This window comes from Pseudorasbora parva, chromosome 4 (genome assembly GCF_024679245.1).
Source record: "Pseudorasbora parva isolate DD20220531a chromosome 4, ASM2467924v1, whole genome shotgun sequence".
Taxonomy (NCBI): domain Eukaryota; kingdom Metazoa; phylum Chordata; class Actinopteri; order Cypriniformes; family Gobionidae; genus Pseudorasbora; species Pseudorasbora parva.
In genome coordinates, this window is record NC_090175.1 from 29,728,033 (window position 1) to 29,754,987 (window position 26,955).

Genomic DNA, 26,955 nt, shown 5'->3' on the forward strand with positions numbered 1-26,955 from the left:
ATCGCTCTGAATCTGATCTGGATAGTCTTTCACAAAAACATGATTTTCTCACCTTTTTTTTCAAAATGTTGCTTTTTTATGAAACTTACCCATATCCAAGTGTTGATAAAAAAGGTAATGCATGAAGCTAGAATACAACTTTTTTTGTTTAAAAGAAGAGCTCTTCTTTTGATATATTGCATGCTCAGATATTCATAAAACACAATATTCTATGGGCTCTTACATTTTTGTGAAAATGGTTAAAAACCCTGGCAGTGGCTGGCAACTTTTTTTTAACGCTGGCGAGGAAAGAGTTAAAGGAAGTATATGTAAGATTGTGGCCAAAAATGTTACTGCAGGTGTATCCCCTCTCCCCCTCCCCTCTGACTGGAGGTTGCCAGATAGGCTGCAGCTAGAGCAGATCTGGCAACCCGGATGCCGAAACACTACTGACTTTGTGATTGGTAGATAGGTGGAGGGCGGAGCTTCAGGCAAAAACACAACATGACAACATCAACATCAGTTGAGGGCTACAACAACAACTTGTAAATGACAATATCCTGGCTGGATTACTGTTGTCAGTGATATAAGCATTTTATGATTCATTAAAATACATTTCTTACATACGGTTCCTTTAAGTAGAGATACAACAATAATTCGATATACTGAATGCACCTAGATCTAAAGAAAGGGAAATGTCAAATGGATTGTGAACAATTGGCCTCATTGATGTTAACTTGGAATATCTAAACTGTAGTTGTGAGATTGGGCAGCATTCTATGTGGGAAAAGGACCAGATCCGATTTACACCATTATCCCTGTGCTGACTGACATTGCCTCTCTATCGTTTTTTTTATTTTCTGGTGTTGTGCTTCAGATTTAAGCCCCTCACATCTGCTTTGTCTCACTCTGCTGAAATTTATCTCTGAGGTTCTCACAGTAAGAAGCTCTTCTATACCCATATATACCTATATAAGCTCTTTAATGGACAAACTGTCATGTTTACTGTCCCGTTATTTGTGATGATACATGGGGCAACTTTTTTTGAGCGATGTTGCTGAGCGATGTTGGTTGGCCACTTTCCCATTGAGAATGGGCAAAACATTTCTAACTGCATAAATCAGATCGGTCATAGGACCTGTGTCTCACCTGGATGCCCGTTGACGGCAACATTGCCCATCAACATTGCTCAAAAAGTTGACCTGTGTATCATAACCTTTAGAGTCTGAAATCTTAGTGCCACTAGGAAATAATTCAGAATGAAATAGAAAGAAAAAAATATTTAATATCTTGGTTGAGTGTGTGTTACCTCTGTGCTAGTCTGGCTTTGGTTCGGATTCTGTGGCTGTGCCTCATTCTCCTGCCCTCGAATATCCAGAGAGTCCATGCTGGATGCCGAGGCAGAGTTGACGCTTGACCTAGACGAATAACCGATCGAGCGAACTTCCTGGTCACTGACTGTACCGACCGATCCTGTACGCCGATGATGTGTGTTAGAAGGCGGGTGTGAAAGAGTAGCAGATGAATATGAGGAGGAGGACGACGAGGAAGATTCAGAAGTCTGCTTTGCTGCCTCGTCCATGCTCAGGGACGCCTTTTCGAGCTGAGCGGTGATGTCATCCAGGGAAAAGTTGGAGGCCAGGGGCCGTGACTGACTGCTGCCACCGCGTACGGTGGAGGCGGGAGAAGCTCGAGTGCTGCTGCTGGTGCTTCCTCCGCTGCTGCCCCCTCCGGTGTGTTTGGTACTGGCCGAACGACCTGTCGGCCTCTGTCTAGATTTGCCATCTGAGGTCTTGCTCATGGGTTTGCTGAGCTCTTGTTCTATTGAACACAGGTCAGCCATGAGAGCGTCCAGGTCCACCGTCTCACCCTGGTTAATGGCTTCTACATGGATAGACAAGAGGACATTTTGAACTCATACATTTTGCTTTTGTTCAAACATTTTGAGACAGTAAAGAAAGGAACTGAACTATAGCTACATCCATTTTGCTGTTATGATAATAATCCATGAAAATTGCAATATGAGGGCATTTTGAGTAATGAATGTTGAGTAAACAGAGTTAGTGTAGTGTGTGTCTGTGTATAGTCTAACCATTGATGTTGTACATAGAGAAACGGTAGGAGAAATTTGCAAGGTTTGTTTCCTGTCTGAGAGGAGCTTTCTGCACTTTCTCAGGACGCCCGTCATCCAAACTCTACATTAGAGAGAGAGAGATGAGATTAGGTGAGAAGAGAGAACTAAATAATTAATATAATCATTAATAGACCACATCAATTCAATAAAATGAAAATAAAAGTATCTAAATTACTATGGCTGTCAATTAATTAAGGATTGTAATAGAATACTAAATTCGGGTCAAAAATTACTTATGTTATGGCCACTAACCAAAGAAATGGCTGATATTAAAATTATATACTATTTTGATAAAATAAAACATTAAAACATAGCAATGATTTTAAATATTACAAGTGAATTTAGGCATCTCAACATTGTAATGTACAGTTTGATACAAAATGTATATTCATAATGGATTATGTTATTTTTTTTAAATGAATTGTGTTAATTATTAGTGTAATAATATTAGATCAGTGGTTCTCAACTGTTTTGATTCTTTATTTATGTCATTAATGACTCACCCTCATGTCGTTCCACACCCGTAAAACCTCCATTCATCTTCTGAACACTAAGAACTTTAAGATATCTTATATTTAGTCCGAGAGCGTATCTAAGTGTATGCACACCAGAGGTGGACAAAGTACACAACCTTATTACTTGAGTAAAAGTAAAAGTACTGCTGGTCAAATATTACTCCGTAACAAGTGAAAGTTGTAAAAACTGATTTTAACTTAAGTAAAAGTACAGAAGTATTTTTTTTCAGAAATACAAAGTATTAGAAGTAAATTTATTTTTTATGTCAACACATTATTTTATTATTGCTGCATAAATGCACAATATGCCATCATGGTTTATTTATTATAAAAGTTACAAAGCCCTTTACAAAGCTGCTCTCACTTTAAGAATGAATGCAAGGATCCAATACACTGATACACATCTGATATTCTCCCAACTGTTTACCTTCACTTAAGACAATCAACTTTGTTTATTTGAATACTCAACCAAAAAAATAACATTTTGACATCCATCTTCTTCATTTTGCTATAAACTGAAATTATTGAACTTCACATGATCCTACAAGTGATTCCTGAAAGGCTTTCTGCAAAAACTCAAACACCTTTTAAAGAAGAAAAAAAGTAATCCTCTGGCTTTCAAAGCTGCTACAGAAACGACTTTCGACTTTGAGGACCTTGATAGAAATGTAGTGGAGTAAAATGTATAATATTTGATAACAAAAAGTACTCAAGTAAAAGTAGTTATTTACTGTCCACCTCTGATGCACACTATACTGTCCATGTCCAGAAAGGGAATAAAAACATCATCAAAGTAGTCCATATGTGACATCAGTTAGCTAGTTAAAATCTCTTGAAGCATCAAAAATTTATTTTGGTCGTAGCAAAAACTACGACTTTATTCAGCATTGTCTTGTCTTCCGCGTTTATGTTCAAACCTCAAATAAAGATTCAAACGGTCATGAATCAGCGGATTGATTCATGATTCTGATCGCCAATGTCCTGATGTACTGTACAAAATGTACTGATTTCAGCAGTTTGACACGCGATCTGAATTATGAAACAATCCGCTGATTCATAACCGTTTTAATCTTTATTTGCGGTTTGAAAACAAATGCGGAAGCGAAGACGGATGCTGAATAAAGTCGCAGTTTTTAATTTTTGGACCAAAATGTATTTTTGATGCTTCAAGAGATTCTGATGAACTAACTGATGTCACATATGGACTACTTTGGTGATGTTTTTATCCCCTTTCTGGACATGGACAGTATAGTGTGCATACACTTACATACCGTATCAGACTAAATATAAAATATCTTAAACTGTGTTCAGAAGATGAATTGAGGTCTTACGGGTGCGGAACAACATTAGGGTGAGTCATTTATGACATACATTTCATTTTGGGGTGAACTAACCCTTTAAGGTATACATCTTTTTTTAAATCACTTTGCCGAAGTGGCAAATCTAAATAAATTTAATGAATCTTTAGGCCCCTTGAAAGTCTGCTGAAGTCCCCTAGTTGAAAAAAGGTAATCAGAATATAAAAATAAAGGGAAATGAGCATGTACAAATACATATTCAATACTGGCCTATACTGACAAATAAAAAACAACAACTTTCAATATAAACCAATAACTGATATAGTACATATGGTACAAATGATATTGTGAACTATTATGCATCTCTTAACAAAATTAATTACATTAACAAAATAAATAGCATACATAAATATTTTCTGAGAAAAGTCCCCAGTAAAGATAATGCATTATATTAAAGATATAATACATCACAATGATCACAGGGAGTGTGAGTATGTCACCTGTGTGAGTTTGTCCAGTTCTCCCAACCAGGCACCAAACATCTTGTCCAGATCCTGATCCTCCTTATCGCTGTCTTCTTCAGCAGCATGATCCAGCTCATCATCTGATACCTGCTCCATTTCTGCTGTAAGCACGCACACACAAACACACACACACAGTTACATGATACAGTGTGCGCCATATCCACATCAACAAGTCCAAACATAAAGAACATCCCATATATTACACCCTGTTGACAAAGCACACTACATATTAAGATTGACTTGTTGGGTTTAATGCGTCTCATCAACACAATTAGGTGTTGTTTCAGTTGAAGTGTGAACTGAAGGATGACGCACATCACAGGTTGTCATGATGACTGATTTTGCTTCCACTTATGTAACACGGGGTATAATATAAATTTATTTTTCTCCTTCTTTCTCCTTATCTCACACTCACATCACCATGGAAACTTTCAAATCTTTCTTTTTAAATGAGGGTTGTGATATGACACCTTCCAATCTGTATTCAACACTGCAATCCCTTGTGATATATATATATATATATATATATATATATATATATATATATTCCAAATATGCCATTTCCCCCATTATCTTTAAATATTTTCTAACAAACACATTAAATGATAATCTCTGCGTAAAGTAAGTCATTATTTCAATGCCTTCTGAGAGGGTGTGATGTGGTTGTTATGGTAACCTCAGCTCTGTCTCAAAGACTGGCATAGTTGCTATAGCAACCTTCTCTAGATCTCCCACTATCAGTTTTCACCCCCATTGTTGCCATGACAACCCCTGCTGTATCGTCTGCTGTATTTCCGATGAAAATTATGTTGACTGGCTAATGTATTAAAATTACGCATAGTACTTTTGTGTTATTAAGTATTACAAGTGATACTGCACTGCATCAAGCACACAGACATATACATTAGCACACACAGATAAAAAAAAACTAAAATGCTAACTCGACATCAAGATCAGCATTAAGCTGTCAATGCTGTGCAATAAAACCATATTTTAGCTAGATATAAACACTATAATCAAGGGAATGCTGGGTTTGTTAGTATTAATGACCTCAATAGAACAGAGGTGTGAGGGTGTAAGGCGATCGTCGCCCTCTAGTGCACAGTAAAGCAACTGCTGTACAGTCACAACTGGGACTCAAACCAAAACACTTGAGTCAGCAAGTGTGTAAGCAAGGCTTTTCATGCTGAGTCAGGGTAGGGTGAATGGACAAACCATGAACTTCACTGAACAACTACCAGATGAGTCACAATGCAAAGACGCAAATTAAATGACAGCTAGATTCACTTTCACTATCAGTAGGAAATACCATTATCAAGAGACAATCACGATTACACATACTATATATTATGATTAAAAAAATATATAATATATATCACAAATAAACATTATATATATATTTACATACATGAAAATATTTGTGCTGACATAACTAACTGGGCAGTGGATCTGTAGTTCCCAGAGTAAATTTAGGGATTAAAGTGTTATTTTATGTGTTTTTCAGTAAAGGGAAAGATAGTTTATGTAAGTGTTTAATGTTCAGTTATGTTGGACCTTGAGGAGCTTCTGTAATTTTGTGGTTACCATTATGCAGAAGAGTGGTGCCTGTGTCTAGGCTGTGGGAACTAACATACTAGTTCATTGGATAGAATTTCTGCCCTCAATTAAATCTGAGTTTGTCCAATGAGATATTTTTGCATTTTATTTCTAAAAATATGCTTGTTGTTATTTAAAAGTTTTAAAGGTAATTTAAATTGATAAATGTGTTCACCACATAATATTTTATAAATGTAACAACATTATTAAGTAAACTGCACAACATACATATTATGTATTACATATTACATATTATACAAATTCAAATAGTCTGTATTTACTCAAAGAAATTGTCAGCTTTAACTTGAATTTCTTTTGTTCATTTAACTAAATTGTTATTTGCAAAAATTGCTCAATATAGTTTGAGTCTATACATACACTAATTTTTTTGAGTGTATGCATTTAAAGTAGTGGGTGATAAAAATTGGATTGGGGTTCGGTTTAGGGTTAGTTGCTTGTAATTATGCACAATTTATAGTTATTACTACAGTAAAAAGTGTAACAAGGTCACAGTAATATAAAGGGTTACCCACACATTATATATTTATTATTACACACAATGTAATATAAACCCTAACAGACAACATTCTCAACTCCATCTGTCATTTTCCATCTTTTCCACTTTCTCACAACTCACATGCCTTATGGGGCCCCGGAGAGCAGAGATGATCCCTCAGGGATTCTGAGCTCACCTTAACCCTATTATGACCCCCTTCAATCTTTCTGATCCAACAAGTTTGTGTTAAGACTAATGTATGTACCAAGCTTAGCTTCTTACACAAAGTTATAAAACATTTACATAGAAAACATTTTGATCAGAAATCAGAATTACATATCCCATTGAGCCATGAAATAAACTACACCAACCAAAGTCCAAATATACACTACCATTCAAATGTGAAGGTATGATTTGTTGTTTTTGAAAGAAGTCACTTATGCTAACCAATGCTGCATTTATTGGATTAAAAATGTAGTGAAATATTTTTTTTACAATTTAAAATCATCATTTTAACATATGTTGAAATGTAATTTATTCCTGTGAGTGCAAAGCTGAATTAAGCATCATTACTCCAGTCTTCACTTCAGATCATCCAGAAATCATTCTCATATGCTTAAATGTTGCTTATTATTATCAAGTGCTTTTTAATATTTTTTTATGATGGTACATATAAAACCATGGTACATTTTTTTGTTCAAAAGTTGTATTACATTATATCTTTACTGTCCCTTTTATATATCTTAGGCCATGTTCACAAAGCAGCAGAATATGGTAATCACTCCTGAATTTGAGTCCTTAATACGGTTACTTACACACTGTTTATTTTATTTTTTACGGGAGTGACAAGCGCATAACTGAACTAACACCCATACTTTTTAGGGACTAACAACAGCATTCCCGGAAAACTGGAGCTGTGTGAACACAACCGGACTGGACATAGTTTCGATGGAGATTTGAGCTGTGTCATCTATAAAGGTTGTAGATCCAGTCGCTGGTCGAAAAATACGATTGGACTCTTGTTGTATCAAAAGTTATGATACTATTCAGGGCCCCACTTTATATTAGGTGGTCTAAAGTACTATCTACTTACATCAAAAAAATAAGTACAATGTACTTACTGTGTTCAAATTGTATTGCAAAGCACTTTTGCTGATATTGAGCTGGGATACGGGTAGAGTTATGGACAGGTGTGGTGATATGGGTCAGTTTAAGGGTAGGGGTAGGGTATTTTTAAAATGTATGGACCATGTAAAAACATGTATGTACACAATAAGTGCATTGTATCAAATGATTAATTCAAATGTTAGTACATATTAGTTAAGGCCACCTAATATAAATTGGGTCCCTTTTCAGTTTTATGGCAACACCATAAGACTTACAGTAAGTCACTGTCACTTTGGTAACTTGGTAAGAGTACTGACTCCCGCTACACGTTCATAGAGACAGTACTCCAGAGGCTATTGTAAGTTGCTCTTTAAAAGGGACATTTCGAGAATCACCATAAAATGTGGTTGTCAAACGCAAAAACTGACAGTGAACGTAGCCTTTCGACACCACTGTTGAGCGGTAGTGTTCTTAGCAGCTCATCGCAATGGGCTATTATGTGTTTTGTCATTTAGACCTGGAGTAAAATGTCTGTGAGAATGGTTCAGGGATTCTTGAGATTAGCCTGACTTCGTAACCCCATCAAGGTAGCTGTACTAACACACAAACAAAACAAAAAAAAACACCGTCAGAGTCCTGGTGTTTTCTAAAAACACTGTCCTGCTGACATCCACTTTAACAGGAGACACTAAACGGAATGTTTTAACCATTATTATGAGGTGGTTTTAGACACATAGGGAGAGCTGCATCTTCCAGGGTTTGCATATGCAAGTCCAGTGACATGATATAATCAGACCCAGTCAGATTCGTTCTCAAAGGTTCCATGTGCTTAATTCAGTAGCTCGAGCCTTGCAAATATATAATTTCAACCCTCCTGCTCTCCGATCTCACTGCTCAAAGTCTCACTGCTTTCAGATCAGCAGGATGCTAATGACGCCTTCAGTCACTCTACTGCAAATGGCCACAGTTCTGCATAATCAGTCAAGCACAAAGAGAGAAAGAGAGAGAGAGGGAATGAGAGGGGGAGAGTGGGACAAGAGGAGATTTTGCAGAATTATGGAACCCTAGAAAATAATAATAAAAAATAGGTGGAGATAGAAAAAGAATGCAGAGGGAAATTAGAGAGGTGTGTTATCTTGGCACCCTGTTGCTTAACAGCTGCTGATTTAGACTAAGCTCCGCTAAGCTCTCTCTCTCACACAATGGTGATGGTACAAAACAGACATGAAATTCATTCTTCGTGTTTCATCTACCACTACATACAATTCTATTTTGGAAGGGTGATTTTTAACTTAAGTATATTCTTATTCATATATGAATATAGGGATATTCTTAATATGACAATGGTGGAACTTTTTAAATCAAAATGACTGCTGCTCTCCTAATCAAATTTAATGACAATTAGCATTCAAGGAGTCAACAATAAGATGAATAAAAAGTTGAAAAATGTTAAAATAAATATAAGTTTTGTGACAGGGTGATGCTTTATGACATTAGGACATTTATATAATTATAAAAGTTAATTGAGAGTACTTGCAAACACTTAAAACTGGCATTTGATTTCTCATCATCGTGTCAGCGGTGTGTTACTTTAAGGTGTTAGTCATTATATATATATATATATATATATATATATATATATATATATATATATATATATATATATATATATATATATATATATATATATATATATATATATATATATATATATAGATAGATAGATAGAATAATCTCATAATTAACTATGAATTAACAAATTTTGAGCTTTCCAAAACAAAGTAGATAGTTTGAGTTTACTGCATTTCAGAAGGTCAGGTGTTGTATACACAAATGTACTTAATGTCAAATGTGTAAGAAAGTGAAAATTATCTTTCAGATCATTTAGACGGAGGGAAAGACAGGAAATGTCCAGGACGTGCAGAATTCTTCACTTTCCCCCATGAGCTGTTCTGTCAAGGCTCTCACACCACCCTCCAGCAGCTGTTCTCTGACTGAAACACACACACTCCTTCCCATGAGGCTGAATATGACATCATGGCTGGCCAAGGAGGGGGACAGGAAAGGAAGAGGGGGTGAACAGGCTACCACCCTTTTCATGTGCCTCAATCTCTCTCTCTCTCTCTCTCTAGACGTAATGGTTTTAATACCGTACAAAACTGTATTTTCTATCCCCTACACTGCCCCTGCCCCTAAACCTACCCATCACAGGAAACATTCTGCATTTTTACATTTTCAAATCACATCATCCTGTATGATTTATAAGCCTTTTGAAAAGTGGGACCACTGGCTGGTCCTCACGATGTAGGTGATCTCAGGCTTCACTGTCCTTATGGGGACATTTGGGTCCCCACAATGTAATATAAACAAGGGCGCGTGCGCGCGCCCTTACACACACACACACACACACACACACACACACACACGAGCATCAAGAAACTACACTGTAAAAAATATGTAGGTGTCCAATAAGTTATGACAACGTATGTTTTAACATTGTTTTAACTCATCAAAATAAGTTAAGAAATGTTAAACTGTCTGTTTTTTTATAAGTTTATACAAATGTAACATTTTTTAAAGTCAGTTTAACATCATTTAGTTGAAATAACTTAAACATCCAAGTCGATTGTACTGCGAAAAACTTCAAAATTTTCCTTTTTCTTTTTACAGTGTACACTACAGCTGCCACTCTTAACACCCTCTCCTTTTGCACAAACAACAGACAAGCACAAGTGTGAATTTAGCTACATGAGCTGGTCACAAATAAGAAAACACACACACAGAGAGAGAGAGAGAGAGAGAGAGAGAGAGAGAGAGAGAGAAGAGAGAGAGAGAGAGAGAGAGAGAGAGAGAGAGGAGAGAGAGAGAGAGAGAGAGAGAGAGAGAGAGAGAGAGAGAGAGAGAGGAGAGAGAGAGAGAAGAGAGAGGGAGAGAGAGAGAGAGAGAGAGAGAAGAGAGAGAAGAGAGAGAGAGAGAGAGAGAGAGAGAGAGAGAGAGAGAGAGAGAGAGAGAGAGAGAGAGAGAGGAGAGAGAGAGAGAGAGAGAGAGAGAGAGAGAGAGAGAGATTTTTTTTTATTACTTTCAATGCAATAATCCTGGATAAGTTTTTTGTTAAATATTACCATATACATTCAATGCCACTACACTTCAAGAGAAAATAGAAGAACAAACTGGTGTGACTTCATTTCGGATAAAATCATGGTTTTGAATTTGTTTTGGGTTTTAAATTGTTTTTTTTGTTTTTTTTAAGTTTGCTTCGGCTTGCCTTTGTACTGCCATTGGTCCATATAGGGATTACATAATAGGTGAATGTGCTCTGAGGCTCTGTCTTCTTTGACGTAAAAAAAAAATCATCCCCGGTTCATTTCTTCTGCTCAGACTGTCAGATGCCCATGAGTAAAATCATGAACACACTGGAGACTCGCTTTATAGTTGAAAATTAAGTTATAATTCTAATTAAAAGTGACCGTCAGTTTAATACTGTAAAGCTACTTTGATTTAAATCAAGTTATTATGTGAAGTGCAGTACAAATAAACTTGATGGGAGAGCCAAATTGCAGAGCTTGTGCAAACATGTCCATATCGCTATGACCAGATTCTTTCTTAACTGCTGTTTTCTTCACCACTATCATTTTTGTTATGTTACTTTTTTATATTGAGAGGAAAGCATGCAGCACATATTTACATATTTATCATAACATCACCGCATCAAATGTTTGTTAACAGCATACCACTGTTAACTTCTTTCTATCCCAAGCAAAGAACGGAAAACAACTTCACTGTGAGGAGTATATCGGGCCCTGATGATCCACGACATTCAGCATTGTCATATGTTTTGAGAGCTTTGGTTTGATTCCACATTTAGTTAATTAGACGAATAATAGTAGAAAGAAGATGGTCTCTGATTACATTCCTTTTCCTATTTTCTCATCTCTCTCTAAATTCAGTTTTTTCCCCAAATAAAAACCAACTCTGCAGAAATAAAGGCTTTTTACTGGCCCACTTAATCATCCTAACTAGTAATAACAGCTGTTCAACCACAACATTGTTGTAAATGGTTTAAGAGCACATATAAGTACCCAAAACCCTACCTGTGACCTTTGAACATGTCACACTGAGACATTTAAAGAATATGTTACTGTACTGCCAAACAAATGTCTGATTGTAAACTGCACGAGCAGCAATGAATGGATGTTTCATTAAAAGAGGTTAAAATTTGGGTGGGTAGAGTGCAGTGGGTATTTTTAGCTCCGCTTTTCCACATCTATTCTTCAGCTCGTCATGCATTACGCAAGGTGAAGAAGTTGGCTCTGTGAGGGCATGTAAAGAAAAAAAAGGCACATTTCAATATTTTTGAAATAACTGCATCACTATTCCTTTACAAGTCCATTATATTATATTTAAACATTATATTTACATATTTTATTGCAATGGAAAAAAAACTACAAAAATATGGATTCAAGATACATTGGTACCATGTCTATTAATGTTAATAAAATTAGAAACTAGAAGGAATACTTAATTTCAGTAGTGACAAATTAAGTATCTGGAGCTAAAGACACATTAAAATCCATCATCTCTCATCATCTAAAGTGAACAGCTGAATGCACCACACACCCTAGACAGAAATAGCATATCACATGTGCTAAGCAATTGTGAAGCTCAAAAAAAATCTTCAATTAAAACATTAGACGCTTGTCTCTCTGTGTGTATCTCTCTCTCTCTCTCTCTCTCTCTCTCTCTCTCTCTCTCTCTCTCTCTCTCTCTCTCTGTGTGTGTGTGTGTGTATGTTTGATGCCAGACGATCTCTGAGGGATGATGGCATATGACAGAATTCCTTTATAGAGCAGAGGGACACAGATCAGCTTTAAGGAAGCATCAAGCTTCCTTAAAAAGCAAGCATCTTAGGAGCAGAGTGAAACAGAGGACAGTGAGAGAAGAATACAACCTGAGGGATAATTCTCCCTTTATTTACCACAAAGACACAGGCACACGCACGCGAGCACACCCACATGCACACACTCACTCACACGTACACATGAGCTGTATAATCTATCATATTGAGCTGATGTAGTTGCTGAATCACTCCTCAAATGCAAAATGAAGCACTAAAAACACGTTGCATGACTCCACACATCTCTTTATGTGAAGTATCCAGCTGAGTCAGATGGCAGCTATTGATGTGAGTTAGAGGCTATTGATGGATGAATGTGATTCGAAGTCACCATAAAATCAAAATGTGTCAACTGTCAACAATTGTTTTTTTTTAGAATACTGACTTATTACAAATGATTTATCCGTGCATAACAATTTTATAAATAAATGTGCCTTCATAATCTTAAAATAAAATACAAACCCAAAATTCCAAAAAGTTGGGACACTGTTTAAATTGTGAATAAAAACTGAATGCAATGATGTGAATTTTCAAATGTCAATTATTTTATTCAGAATACAACATAGATGACATATCAAATGTTTTTAACTGAGAAAATGTATAATTTTAAAGGAAAAATAAGTTGATTTTAAATTTTGTGGCATCAACGTCTCAAATTTGGACATTGCCCATGTTTACCACTGTGTGGCATCCCCTTTTTTATAACAGTCTGTATATGTCTGGCAACTGAGGAAGACAAGTGTCTCAAGTTTAGGAATAGGAACGTTGTCCCATTCTTGTCTAATACGGCTTCAAGTTGCTCAACTGTCTTAGGTCTTCTTTATGACATCTTGCTTTTTATGATCCTCCAAGTGTTTTCTATGGGTGAAAGATCTAGACTGCAGACTAGCCATTTCAGTATTCAGATCCTTCTTCTATGCAGCCACAATTGATGCAGTATGTGGTCTGACATTGTCATGTTGGAAAATGCAAGGTCTTCCCTAAAAAGAGACGACGTCTGGGAGCATATGTTGTTCCTAGAACTTGGATATACCTTTCAGCATTGATGGTGCCTTTCCAGATGTGTAAGCTGCCCATGCCACATGCAACCCCATACCATCACAGATGCAGCTTCATATAACAACTTAGGTTGTCCTTGTCCTCTTTAGTCCGGATGACATGTCCCAGTTTTCCACTTTGCCGGAGTCCATTTTAAATGCACTTTGGGCCAGAGAAAATTGCGCTTCTGGATCATGTTTAGATATGGCCGACTATCTACTAATTAGATATTCGTTTTAGCCGGCAACAGCGAATGGCACAGTGGATTGTGTTCACCGACAATGTTTTCTGGAAGTATTCCTGAGCCCATGTTGTGATTTCCATTACAGTAGCATTCCTGTAGGTGATGCAGTGCTAAGGGCCCAGAGGTTACAGGCATCCAGTATGGTTTTCCAGCCTTGACCCTTACGCACAGAGATTGTTCCAGATTCTCTGAATCTTTGATCATATTATGCACTGTAGATGATGATAACTTCAAACTCTTTGCACTTTTTCTCCGAGAAACTCCTTTCTGATACTGCTTAACTATTTTTCGCGGCAGCATTGGGGGAATTGGTGATCCTCTGCCCATCTGGACTTCTGAGAGACACTGCCACTCTGACAGGCACTTTTTATACCCAATCATGTTACTAAATAACCTAATAATTCGCAAACTGGTCCTCCAGCTGGTCCTTATATGTACATTTAACTTTTCCGTCCTCTTATTGCTACCTGTCCCAACCTTTTTGGAATGTGTAGCTCTCATGAAATCCAAAAGGAGACAATATTTGGCATGACATTTAAAAATGTCTCACTTTCAACATTTGATACGTTATCTATATTCCATTGTGAATAAAATATAAGTTTTTGAATCGGGTTTCTAACTCCCTTATGAGGGTAGAACAACCTATCACTTACATGTAGGCTTTTGTCAAACATACAATTTCAACCAGTACTAGTTGGTACAACATTGTGAACAGCACACATTTACGAATCCTTTCATTATAACCTACAACGCGTAATGTAAATAAAGCCCAATTTATACTTCTGCGTCAAGTGTACGCAGAAGGTATAGCGTAGCATACGCATAGACACGTTACATACGCCGTACCCTTCACTGTACCCTGATGTGCACCTCTCCAAAAATTTAACTACGTGTCAATTCTACACGAACCGCAACCGCTGTGATTGGTCTGCCAGAACCTATAAATAAATTCAGGTCTATAAATAAATAAATCTGCGATAGGAGTGCAGAGGCCTGTTGCATGTAGCTAGCTGAACAAACTCTGAGTTTCAGAGTAGGTTTAGAGTTGACAAATCCAGATAAATCCAACCTGGTTTAGATCAAGTTCAACCGTTTCTAAAAGCTTGGTATAAACTTTCTCTGTCAACTCAGGTTTAATCCAGAGTTAGGGATTAACTCTGAAGCGTGTGCACCTGAAAGTGTGACACGTGCGGCAAACAGCCAATCACAGTGTCTGTTTGATTCTCTTCTCTTCTGAAGATTGAGTTTGTTTTGAAAATAATCATGAAATTAAATGCGCTTACAAAATATAGGAAAAAACACTGTTGCTGCAGAGACAGAAGATGAATGAGCTCAAATGAATACACGTTGTTTAAAATAATCATGAATGCATGTTTTATATTTATAATCATATTTGTCTACTTGTCAATTAATATAATAATTATATGAATATATTCTATTAATTAAAAGTAATTATTATTCATACAATATAAATATAAATTAAGACGAGCAAGTTTGTCTCTAACGGTTTTTTCACTATAAACTGCAAATTTGGAACGAGAGATACAGGGTGTGTGGCTTTATTGCGTCTTTACTTGCAGCTGATTGGTCCAAATTGGGTTTGTGATCTGTAACCCAAAATAATTTGATTAGTTAATTTCAGCAGCAGTAATAGTAAAAACTAAAGTATTTGAGAGAGTTTCATATGTGATATTTATTTTATATGCGAAAACATTAGCCAATCAGAGCAGTGGGGTTAGGGTGAACATAACCCCTAACCCCTCTAAAACTAAAACCAGGGTAAAAATGGCCTTTTATTTCTAAATTATGACAATTTTTTTTTTTATGTATAAAGTGCACCTCAGAAAACAATATACATTTAAAAAAAAAATCAGTTCATGATCCCAAATCAATTTCTGCAGACTAGGGAACAGAGAACTGAAGAGGGTATTTTTAAATATATCTGTCATGCAGGCATAGGATTCACTTTGTATTGAGATAAAAGTGAACACTAAGAACAACTTCCTTCAGTTAAATTCCTTATCAACTGATCAACAGCCCTGAGCCAAATGTTGGCTACCACAAACTGCGAACTCAGTCTACACTGTTATTTTGACGAAGGTTTATGATACATGGAGCGAGGGAGGTGTTTACTTATTTCAGCATAGTGGAACAAGTCAAACACCTCTGAAGTACATTTGACAGCTGTCAATTATTGTGATGCATGTTGTTGTGGGACCTCTATGCTATATTTGTTTACAGTCATCACACACAGAGGTAAAAAAGGAGTTTGTCACAAACAAACTCTCTCAAACAAGACCTGACTATTTCACGCTGAAAAGAGCCTACATTTTCCCCCCTTCTCTTCAGAACTGGAGAGAGAGAGAGAGAGAGAGAGAGAGAGAGAGAGAGAGAGAGAGAGAGAGAGAGAGAGAGAGAGAGAGAGAGAGAGAGAGAGAGAGAGAGAGAGAGAGAGAGAGAGATGGTGGTTAAGACATTTCATTAGGGTGTGGCATGGGTTGATTCTCACTCAGCACTTGATGTCATATCCTTTGGCCAAGAAAACGGTACACAAAGCACACACCCGCACAGCCGGTGGCCCAATGAAAGCCCTCCCTTTATTTACAAGCCACACAAGTCCAAAGTTCGACATTAAAGAGGTGTGCCACTTTTCCGTAGTCTGAACTTCACTATGTCTGGCACAGTGAGCCTTAATTTAAGCAACATATTTAAGAAATGAAACTTCATTGACACAATCATATAATCCTGTGCCGGTATTAACCACAATCCATTATGGTGAAATTAATGATCACAAGAGACATCACAGCTAACCAAAAAAGTTCATCACAAAGTACCCTGAATGCCTATTGTGAACATTCCATGAACATGTTCATGTAGGATTTTTTTAAATGCTAAACAATATATGTTCAAGTACAAACTTCCAATAAATTTGATTCTTTGAACATTTTACTTAAAGCTACACTGTGTAACTTTTTAGTTTATTCTTAGCTAAAAACACTTAGTTCTTTCAAAAATAAGTAAATGTATATTTACTTCTTTCAAGTAATAAAGTATTCTCTATAGTTTATAATATGCCATTGAAAATACATACGGGTGAGGGGTTCGAATGCTGATCGCCATGTTGCTCCTCCATCTTGAAAGTACATTAGCAAAAGAGGGACATACCCATAAATTCAAGCTTCGCCTTTCGCGTTTTAACATTCAATGGCACCGTGTCGAATGTGAAGAAGGGGATTGCCATGTTAATCTTGGACTAAATCGGCCACCGTAGGAGTTAAAACGAAATCAGAATTGAGAGGAACAGAAACTATTATTCACTGGATGGTCATATACCTTTTCACCGTTAGATGGGGGAAAATATCACACATTGTAGATTTAAATTGGACCTGGTGCAAATGCCCAAAATTCCAGAGGAATAACAACTTATATTTTGTTGTCTTTGTGAAGCTTCAGGAAGCTTGGAATGAAGCACACAAGATGTAAAGGATTGGAGCGTAACAGCTGCGGTCACTATAAATTATTGTTTTATATGGGGGGGGGGGGGGGGGGGTCGAATGTTAAGATTCTTCAAAATATATGGGCCATATGGGGTTGGAACAATAAGGTTGAGTAAATAATGTAATATAAAACCAATATAACTAATATAACAGGTAGTATTGGAATTTATACTGACACCAAAAGATGTGGATGCATCCTCTCACAAAAGTAATTTATAATAAAACGCAAAAGTGTCCAATAATGAGGGTTACTGAGATAAAGTGAGTAGTTCATCTGGTCACATGAGGCAACCAGCTCATTTAAAACATGCTCATCTTTCATCAGATCTCTTAATGCAACACTTAAAACAGAGAGTCAGACGAATAAATGCAATGAAGCATTCAGAACCTTCAACAAATAATGATTTTGATTGGTCTTTAAATACAATTCTTGTTTTAGATTTTTTTATTCCAGTGGAGTGGATGAATAAAAGTAGATTTAAGTAGTTCCATGAACTGTATCCTCCAGATGTTCTATTCGGCTGTTATTTCTTCCACGTCCGCCACATCCTGCCTGAAACAAAAACCAAAGGATCATGCTCAGGGATAGTGCTGACTGTCGGGTCTCCCCCTCACTTTGCTCTGTGTGTGTGTGTGTGTGTGTCTGAAATGCAGGTGTGTACAGCTTCAGGGCAAGATGAGCAAGCAATCCCCTTCACTGGGATCCCAGGTGGTCTTGAAATATGAAGCCTAAAAAGGCACAGACAAAGTCACAACACACTGCACCATGAACCAGTCCTGCAGGAAAAGCACCTGCAACATACTGCAGAGTCTGACATTTATACATAAGAGGAAACATAAAGAATGAAAAAATGGGTACTTATTTTATGAAGACAGATAACTGCACTGGAGCGGCAGATATTCCATGTGATGTCAATAGATCCAGCAATTTAAGAGTTCTGTCAGAAAGTGCAGTTCTTTAAGAATCACCAGAGACTCCAGTAACTATGCACTGTTCTCACCACTTCCATTAGACAGACCGCAGCATCAGGTCTTGCACCAGCTGGCTGTGGGACAGCTTTTTCCTGCAGACCATCAGACTGTTGAACTCCAACATCACGTAACATTAGAACTGAAACCACTCCCAACCCTTCAGCACTGCACTACTATAACTATAGAGGGGCTCGCTGACCTGTCATGCTCCACTGTAAAATAACTGCCAGCGTAGTGACAAATTGGGTCCCCCCAAACAAATTCGGGTCTCCTTTAGGACCCCAAGCGACCCCATTATTTCAAATTGCTTTCAGTACTCTCTTTAGCTCAATTTAGGATTCATACAAAATCACGTTATGAGAAAAAGCTGTATTAGTTCGCTTATAGCATAGTATGATAAGCAATTAGCCCGATAGCCTATTATTCTCAATCATATGTAATGTAATTTTGTGTTAAATCAAAAGTTAAATGTCCAAATATTTTAATTCTAGATAAAACAAAGTAACGATGTTTAATTATTATCTATTATTTAACATTTAAGAGTAAGATATTACGTTAAATTGCTTTTATTATGCAGTAATGTGTTTTCGTATGCATTATATTGCAAGCTATATGTGGATTTTAAATTAATATAATATGTATTTACTTAGGCAATCATTTACTGACAGTTTGGGGAGATACCATTTCGAGGGAGGACCTGATTTGTCATAAAATATTTTGTCAATGAAGGTATAGAGGCCCAGAGCACCTATTATACATAATCATCATGGACCAATGGCAGTTTGTAGGAAAGTTCCTGAATGTTCCTGAATTTTGTTTCTGAATGTTTGGGAAGAATAAGTGAATTCCATTAGTCGAAAAACATTGTGTTTTTGTCTATGGCACACCCGTTTCCCATTTCCAGTATTACACACCTTGCAGTTTGCATGCAATGCTCTACCACAGTGCCTCCACAGACAATGGTGAGCATTTGACTATCTGACATATCTATTTTCTTTTGCACTTAATGCACAGTTGGACTGTGTGGCATTGGCCAACTGCTAACTCTGTGAGGGCCTGTTGCATGTCAGGACACACAGAACGTGACAGAAGCCTTGGAGCTGGCTCTGGCAGCTGGGAATGGCACATCCATCCCCCCAAAAAAACAAACGAGTTGCTGAGAGCTGGGCGGCACATTGTCGCACCCAACGGCAGCCCATGACCTTTGACTTCAGCTGGCAGCTGGTTTGGTTACAGTGTTAAAAAAAAGGCACCCAGGCACTGCAAGCACAAGTGAAGCAGTAGGAAGCTACTTATGATGTTTGTGACCAAAAGTAATCCCAAAGACATCAATCTAGTTTATTTAGACACCAAACGTGAGGCAGCAAGTGCGAATGTGGATTTAACACAGCCAGGTCATCTGAGAACCTCATGTCACTGAGTCTTAACATCCGAGTCAGACTAGGCATACTTTAGGTTATTTTTAAACATATTCCTTTAGTCTGAACTGCAAAAAAGCTATTTTAACCGCTTTAGACAGGGAATATGAAATACATAGCCTGTTTCAGCGGATCTCTTAAGATTCCTCACTGTAGGCTGTAAAAATAATCATTTTTTTTTTTAGATTTGCAACATTTCAGTCATGAAAAAAAGCAAGCTTTGTAATTTGTGAGATATTTTCTCAAATAATACTTTAATGTGTACAATGTAAAGGTGCACAGTAAGTATTTTGGTTCATGAAATATATGAATTTCCACAAAAACTTTGTCAAGTTCTTAACCCTCTATGGTACGCAATATTTCAATTAGGAAACAAATATTTGTGGTGTTTTTCCTGCTTAAAATAGGACACTAACAATAGCAATAACAAATTTAATCATTTTTGTATTTATTTATTTTTTAAAAGTTTGTTGCATCAAGGAAACATTGTACCATAATGGACAAATTGAAACATTTTACATTTTCATGTAGGAAAAAATAAATATTATTGAAAACATCAATTTCTTTGACCAGACACATGAACAAACACATTTATCCAGTTTATAATGTATTACAAATTTCATATTTAATAAAAAGTAACATTTCAAATTCAGCTGTTGCTCTTAGGCAACATTGTACCATCGTGGAACACAAGTATCACCAAACCATTAGCCTTGAGGCAACGCATAGTTTTTTGTTACTTACTCCATAACATTTGATGATATATAATGTAAAGTTCTTGAAAATACTACTTTACTTACAGTGAACGTGAAAGGAAAACGCACTTTTCATTGGAGAAAATATGAAGCCATGGGACCTGTGCTGAAACAGGACACAAAATGGACCCCTGTGGGTCATGTGACTCACTTTTTTGCACTTTCATTGATTAGTATTTGAGTTCTTCTTTCCTGAACAATAAATTGGTGTTTCATTTGATGAAAAATAATCTAAAATAGACTAGGTTGCAAACACCATACATGAAACATATGAATGTTCACAAAAACTTTGTCAAGTTCTTAAAGTTAATGGGTTTGATCAACTTTGATACAATTATTAACTAAAAAACGTCATGTGGTGTGACAATGGGTGACAAACTAAGCACACTCCTAATGCTTCTATTGGAATGAAGAGGGTAAGTATGCCTTTGGATTAACTGATCATAAGCAAGTGTGAGCTACAGAAGTTTTGGCAGTTAGCTGATCTAGATCCTTCAGGTGTGTTAACACAAAGCCAAGGAGGAAAGACATCAGCAATGATCTTAGAGAAGCAAATGTTGCTGCCATCAATATGGGAAGAGTTATATGACTATTTTCAAACAATTTAAAGTCCATCATCCTAGAGTGAGGAAGATTATTCACAAGTGGAAGACATTCAAGACAGTTACCAATCTTTCCAGGAGTGGACACTGCAGAAAATTCAGCCCAATGCTCATTGAAATAGAAAAGAAAAGCCTACACCTCGGACACTACAGGCCTCAGTTAACATGTTAACTGTTAAAGTTCATGACAGTACAATTAGAAAAAGACAAGTATGGCGCTTGAGAACTATATTCTCTCTAAAAAGAACATGACAGCACGGCTTAGGTTTACAAAGCTGCATCTGAACAAACCACAAGACTTCTGGAACAATGTCATTTGGACAGACAAGACCAAAGTGGAGATGTTTGGCATATCAGCATATCAGATAAACAATGATTTGGTGAGGATTTTGACACAGCCACAGGACCTGGGAACCTTGGGCAGTCATTGAGTCAACCATAAAGTCCTTTGTATAACAGTCCTTTGTTATTTTATGTGAAGCCATCTGTGTGACAGCTAAAGCTTGGCCAAATTTGGGCCATGCAACAGGAAAACAATCCCAAGAAGACAAGTAAATCAGCATGGCGGGACCTTAAGAATGCTGTGCATAAACATATGCCCGTAAACCTCAATGAACTGAAGCAACACTGTAAAGAATAGAGGACAAAAATCCCTTCAGAACAATGTAAGAGACTGATAAAGTCATACAGAAAATGATCACTTCAAGTTATTGCTGCTAAAGTTGGTTCTACAAGCAATTCAGTCATAAGGTGCACTTTCTTTGACACACATGGCTTCTCCATTTTGCCTTTATTTTTGTTAATAAATTATGACAGTGTGCTATTGTTCTATTGTTGTACCTAATATTTAGCCTGACGTGGTCATACTCAATTCTAGTCAGAATATGAGCCTGATACTGCTCCATTGGGTTTTGATTATGGGGCGCATTTCAACCGACACAGGTAAGACCTCAATTGGAAAGACTTCCACAGAACTACAGACTACAGAGCTACAGATGCTAAAGACATCTTTCCAATCGACAAATGCCTTGATCGCCGATCCTCTGTCCCCCTTTTTAAAATGAATGCGCTGTCGATATCTTCTATAACAGACGCGATGGCGAAATCTGCACATCTCAGTTCTTCCAACAACAGCCATCATTTGTTGTAAACTAATTCAACCCAAGCGCTCTTTGATGGTGTGGCTGATTACATTTCTGGTGATAATCTGTCAATCATCGCCCTGACAATGTGATTGGTCCGAACACTTTCTGTTCGGGCATAATAACTCCTCTATGGTTCAATTCCAGACCGAACTTCCCAACCTAAAAATAATGTGGGCACTGGGCGGGGCTAAGTTCGGCTGGCATCCAGGCTACGAGTGGCTCGATAATGAACTGGAGCCTCTGAGTCTGGCCCCGCCCAGCCCCTACTGTCGATGACGCACTGAGGCTCTATATAACTAGAACACATTCATATCAGTTTGCTGCTCAATCGGGAATACTATTAGATACTACAGGCTACAGTTTGCTAACTAGCTATGCTTTCGTCACGGAAATGCGTATTACCTGGATGTAGTCACTTACAAAACAGATCGTGTCCTTATTTAAAGGGGTACTTCAGCACTGGGAAGATGAATCTGTATTTAATCTGGGTCAATGTAGAAGAGCTGAATGAGCTCTCATGATGAGAGCTGAGGTAATCGCGACTACACTCGTGACATACATTCACAACGCCAGTTCAGTCTGGCGCGTTTCAGTTCATGCCTTTGCAAGCTTAACTTTCATAGAAATTAATTTGAGAAGTTAAAAGACTTTGCTCACCATAGCTCCGTTTAAATGACTGCCTGTAGCTGAGCTCTGAGTGTGATCTCCCATCCCCCATGCGCGGGTTCAAAACATGCGGAAATGGCTCCCTCTGCTGGCTGTAGTATTTAGCCTTTGGCCAAACATTCCTCCTATGATGCAAATATCATCAATTTGCGTCATAGGGGGAATTTTTCCAGAAATAAAATGCATAAATCTCTTGTCTCAGGGGGATATGAGGGGGGAAAGCACAATCATTTGAATATACTCCAGGGTTTCTACCGATACAAAGCCATATGCTAATCGCTGAAGTAACCCTTTAAATTTCAGAAAAACGATCATATCAAGAAGAGGTGGATTCATTTTGTGAAGAGCCACTTTGATGGAGAGCCGAAGATCACCACCAACAACCGCCTCTGTAGTGATCATTTTACACAGGAAAGTTTTATAAACTTTTGTCGAAGTTTAGGTGGATAGGTAGAGGAATGCTCCACCCTCCATCTATCGACCAATCACGAAGTCAGTAGTGTTTCGGCATCCGGGTTGCCAGCTCGGCTCTAGTTACCACCGCTGCAGCTACAAACATTCCTGCTGGATCCTGCAGCCTATCTGGCAACCTCGAGTCAGGGTGGAGGGGGAGAGGGGATACACCTGCATTGACAGTTTTGGCCACAATCTTACATACTAGGGGTGTAACGATATACTCGTCACGATTCAATATGTCTCTTGATACTGAACTCACGATAAGATATGCATCCCGATATTTTAAGCCAAAATAAAGTTTTTATTTTTTTATTTTTATTATTATATAATATTATTATTTGTGTTTTATTATCATGACCCACAAATATTATACATTCTAGTTGTTGTATGATTCTATGTAATAAGATTATTAATGTAATAACTGAAAATCTAAACTTAATTTTTTTTCCCCTCACACATTCTTCAGACTTTCAATGCAGGCATCATCTCTCCCCATGCCTGCTATGCCATGCCTCTCCCGCTATTAATGCAATATGTAAGAATAAACCATCTGAAATGCTTTGAATAATCACGGCACTAAAACTAAATGTGATCTGGTTATTTAAATGATGTTTACGCATTCACTAAGTAGTGTCTCTTTAAGCCGTTCCGGCAGCGTGCGCACATCAGATGATCAAAAGCAATCCGCCACAGTTCTAATCGCAAGAAAGTGTCTGAAAATGACCACTCTCAAACTGTAAACGTTTAGCTCATGCAAGAATATTAATTCAGCATTTCCTCACGCTCTCATGTTGTTTTTGCACGTCACGCAATCATTTGAACGTCTGTATTTACTACAGTATGTGCGTTGTGTTAAATATATTCATCACATAAAGCCATTGTGTCTCTTCTCGGACTTGAAGACTAAAGAAGATTTGGATTAGACACTCGATTAGTTATTTTTACATGCATTTATGACATTCTTTGCACCTTTTGAGAGGAATCAATGGACTTGGAAAAAAAAATGGGACAAATCTCTCTGGTTTCATAAAGAATATCTTCATGGAAGTTAAATAAAATAAACAACATGATGGTGAGTACATGATGATAGAATATACATTTGTGATAGCCTTCATTTGTTCATTTGTGTTTGGGTGAATTATACCTTATAAATAGCTTACTACAGCAAGTTGAGACGTGAATAAAACAACTCTATATCGCGAATCATATCGTTTCCATCAACGATACATATCGTCATGATTATATATCGCGATATATTGTTTAATCATATATCGTTACACCCCTATTACATACACTTCCTTTAAGATATTTATGATATTTTTGAATTCAGCATGATCTATATATTCAGCAACTAGGAAAAAAAATGTCTAAACAAATTTCCAGAAACATTCCAGTTCATCCACCATATTAAACACAGAGCTGTCTGTAAGCCTCCAAGGCTTCACATGGTTGCACTCATTCCAGGCATTATTCTCAAAAATCCGCTGTGATGTCAGAATGCTAAATCTTCACTAAATTCTCTCCCAAAACCTCTATCATTCTTTCCAACCTCACTTCCTATCGTGTCTTCTTCTCAGACATGTCTGCACTTCCAATGGTTCATCTTAAAACACATGTACTGTACACAATGGATATCTTTGTTGAAGCATTTTCCTGTTAGCTTGGGGACAAAAAATAAAATAAAAAACAGGCAACCAGCTTCCTGCAGACATTATTTGCCATGCAAATGTCAGTCACCTCAGAACATTTTCACTATAGTTGTGAAGAAGACATGCTAATGAAAACCGAATTAAATTACTCATCTTTCCTTTAACACAGACAAAAATGTAAATCACATATAACACACCAGCAGTTCCAAACAATGCCTCTAAATGGGATTCAGCCTTTGACAGTAATTTCTGGATGTAGAAGAATGGTCTACCTTTGGTACAGTGTTGCCCTCTTTCAGTCAGCTCAAGGTGCCCAATATGTTAACTTATGCCTGTAGAAGGAAGGAGAGAGGGAATATAAGCTTGTGTATAAGATAAGAAAATGTAAACACTGGTGAATTAGGAGTAACAAACAACTACTATGTCATCATATTTATTAAAATGCTGAAGGTTAAAAGCAGGGTAAGACTAAATACTGAAGACAAATAAAACTTAGCTATACAGTGCAAAACACTAACTTTATTACTAAGGTCAAGTGGATAAAGTTTCAGAAGGTGGCGGCTAAATAACAGTGGGAATGTGAGAGGAATAAATGCAAATAGAAGTGAAAAGTTAAATAAGAGAAAAACATTCCTGTAATTGGCTCATTATGTTGTCAAAAAATAATAAATACCTTGAAACACAAAAACAAACGTAATGAGATGTGTTTTACTGGGTAGTCAGCCTTGTTAAAAAAAATAATAATAATTTAATCTATCATATTTTATTCAAGTTAAATTACATTTTGTGCTTGTTTGCAATTATATTTTTAATTAAAAAAACTTCTTAATTAAAAAAAATCTTTGAAATTGAAATTAATAAAAATATGGTTTAAATCTTATTTTTTAAATGAAATGTATTGTTTATTGATTTCTTTAAATAGATATTTTAATAAAATTTTACATCTTCATGTTATTTGCGACCACTCATCTGGTGCGACCAAGAATTGCAACAACTCTAAATTAAAAAATAATATATCAAATTGCTGTAGCTAAAATAGGAATCCTTGTTACAGAATACTTATAAGTGCATGGTATTTTTAAAACATTTGTATCAGTTTTATGCAATGTACAAGAAAAATAAGTCTTAAATGTGGTTAAGAAGGCAACTCTAAAAATAAAATAAAAACTATGTGAGAAAATGCAATCTTTTGCAAAACCTCTAGAAATGCAAAATAATTTGTTTATAAACATTACTGGGAACTTTTAAAAAATATTAAGCATGTTTAAATGTATAAATTAATATAAAATCACAGTCGCACCGCATGACATTTTTTAAGGCCATGGCCAATTCATCTAGATTAAAAAAAAAAAAAACCCAGTAAAATCTCTTTTAGAAATTTTTATACAAATTTATGTGTACAACATTCTTAAAGGGTTAGTTCACCCAAAAATGAAACTGATGTCATTAATGACTCACCCTAATGTTGTTCACACCCTTAAGAACTTATTCAAACGGTCATGAATCAGAGGATTGATTCATGATTCGGATCGCCAATGTCAAGGGATTTCAGAAGTTTGGCATGCGATCCAAATCATGAATCAATCCATTGATTCATAACCGTTTTAATCTTTATTTGATGTTTGAAAACAAATACGGAAGAGAAGACAATGCTGAATAAAGTCGTAGTTTTTGTTATTATTGGACCAAAATGTATTTTCAATGCTTCAAGAGATTCTAATTAACTAACTGATGTCACATATGGACTACTCTGATGATGTTTTTATTCCCTTTCTGGACATGGACAGTATAGTGTGCATACACTTCCATACGCTCTTGGACTAAATATAAAATATCTTAAACTGTGTTCAGAAGATGAATGGAGGTCTTACGTGTGTAAAAACGACATTATGGTGAGTCATTAATGACATAAATTTCATTTTTGGGTGAACTAACCCTTTAATGTTTGAACAATTGCAATAGATATTTTT

General features: G+C 36.7%; 1 protein-coding gene across 8 annotated transcripts in view; it reads right to left on the reverse strand.

Moving 5' to 3' along the window:
* raph1b (Ras association (RalGDS/AF-6) and pleckstrin homology domains 1b) overlaps nt 1–26,955 on the reverse strand; it is a 61,158-nt gene that overhangs the window by 21,827 nt on the left and 12,376 nt on the right. For 4 of the 8 annotated variants that reach the window (XM_067441519.1, XM_067441518.1, XM_067441511.1 and 1 more), the window contains exons 2-5: nt 25,258–25,317; nt 4,427–4,548; nt 2,072–2,174; nt 1,289–1,863 (exon numbers count right to left, since the gene is read on the reverse strand). In XM_067441519.1, coding sequence (XP_067297620.1) covers nt 1,289–1,863; nt 2,072–2,174; nt 4,427–4,546 — 798 coding nt within the window. In that variant the 5' untranslated portion in view covers nt 4,547–4,548; nt 25,258–25,317. Of the gene's footprint in view, nt 1–1,288; nt 1,864–2,071; nt 2,175–4,426; nt 4,552–25,257; nt 25,318–26,955 lie in introns of all 8 variants that reach the window. The other 4 variants (XM_067441512.1, XM_067441515.1, XM_067441517.1 and 1 more) reach the window with 3 other exon arrangements.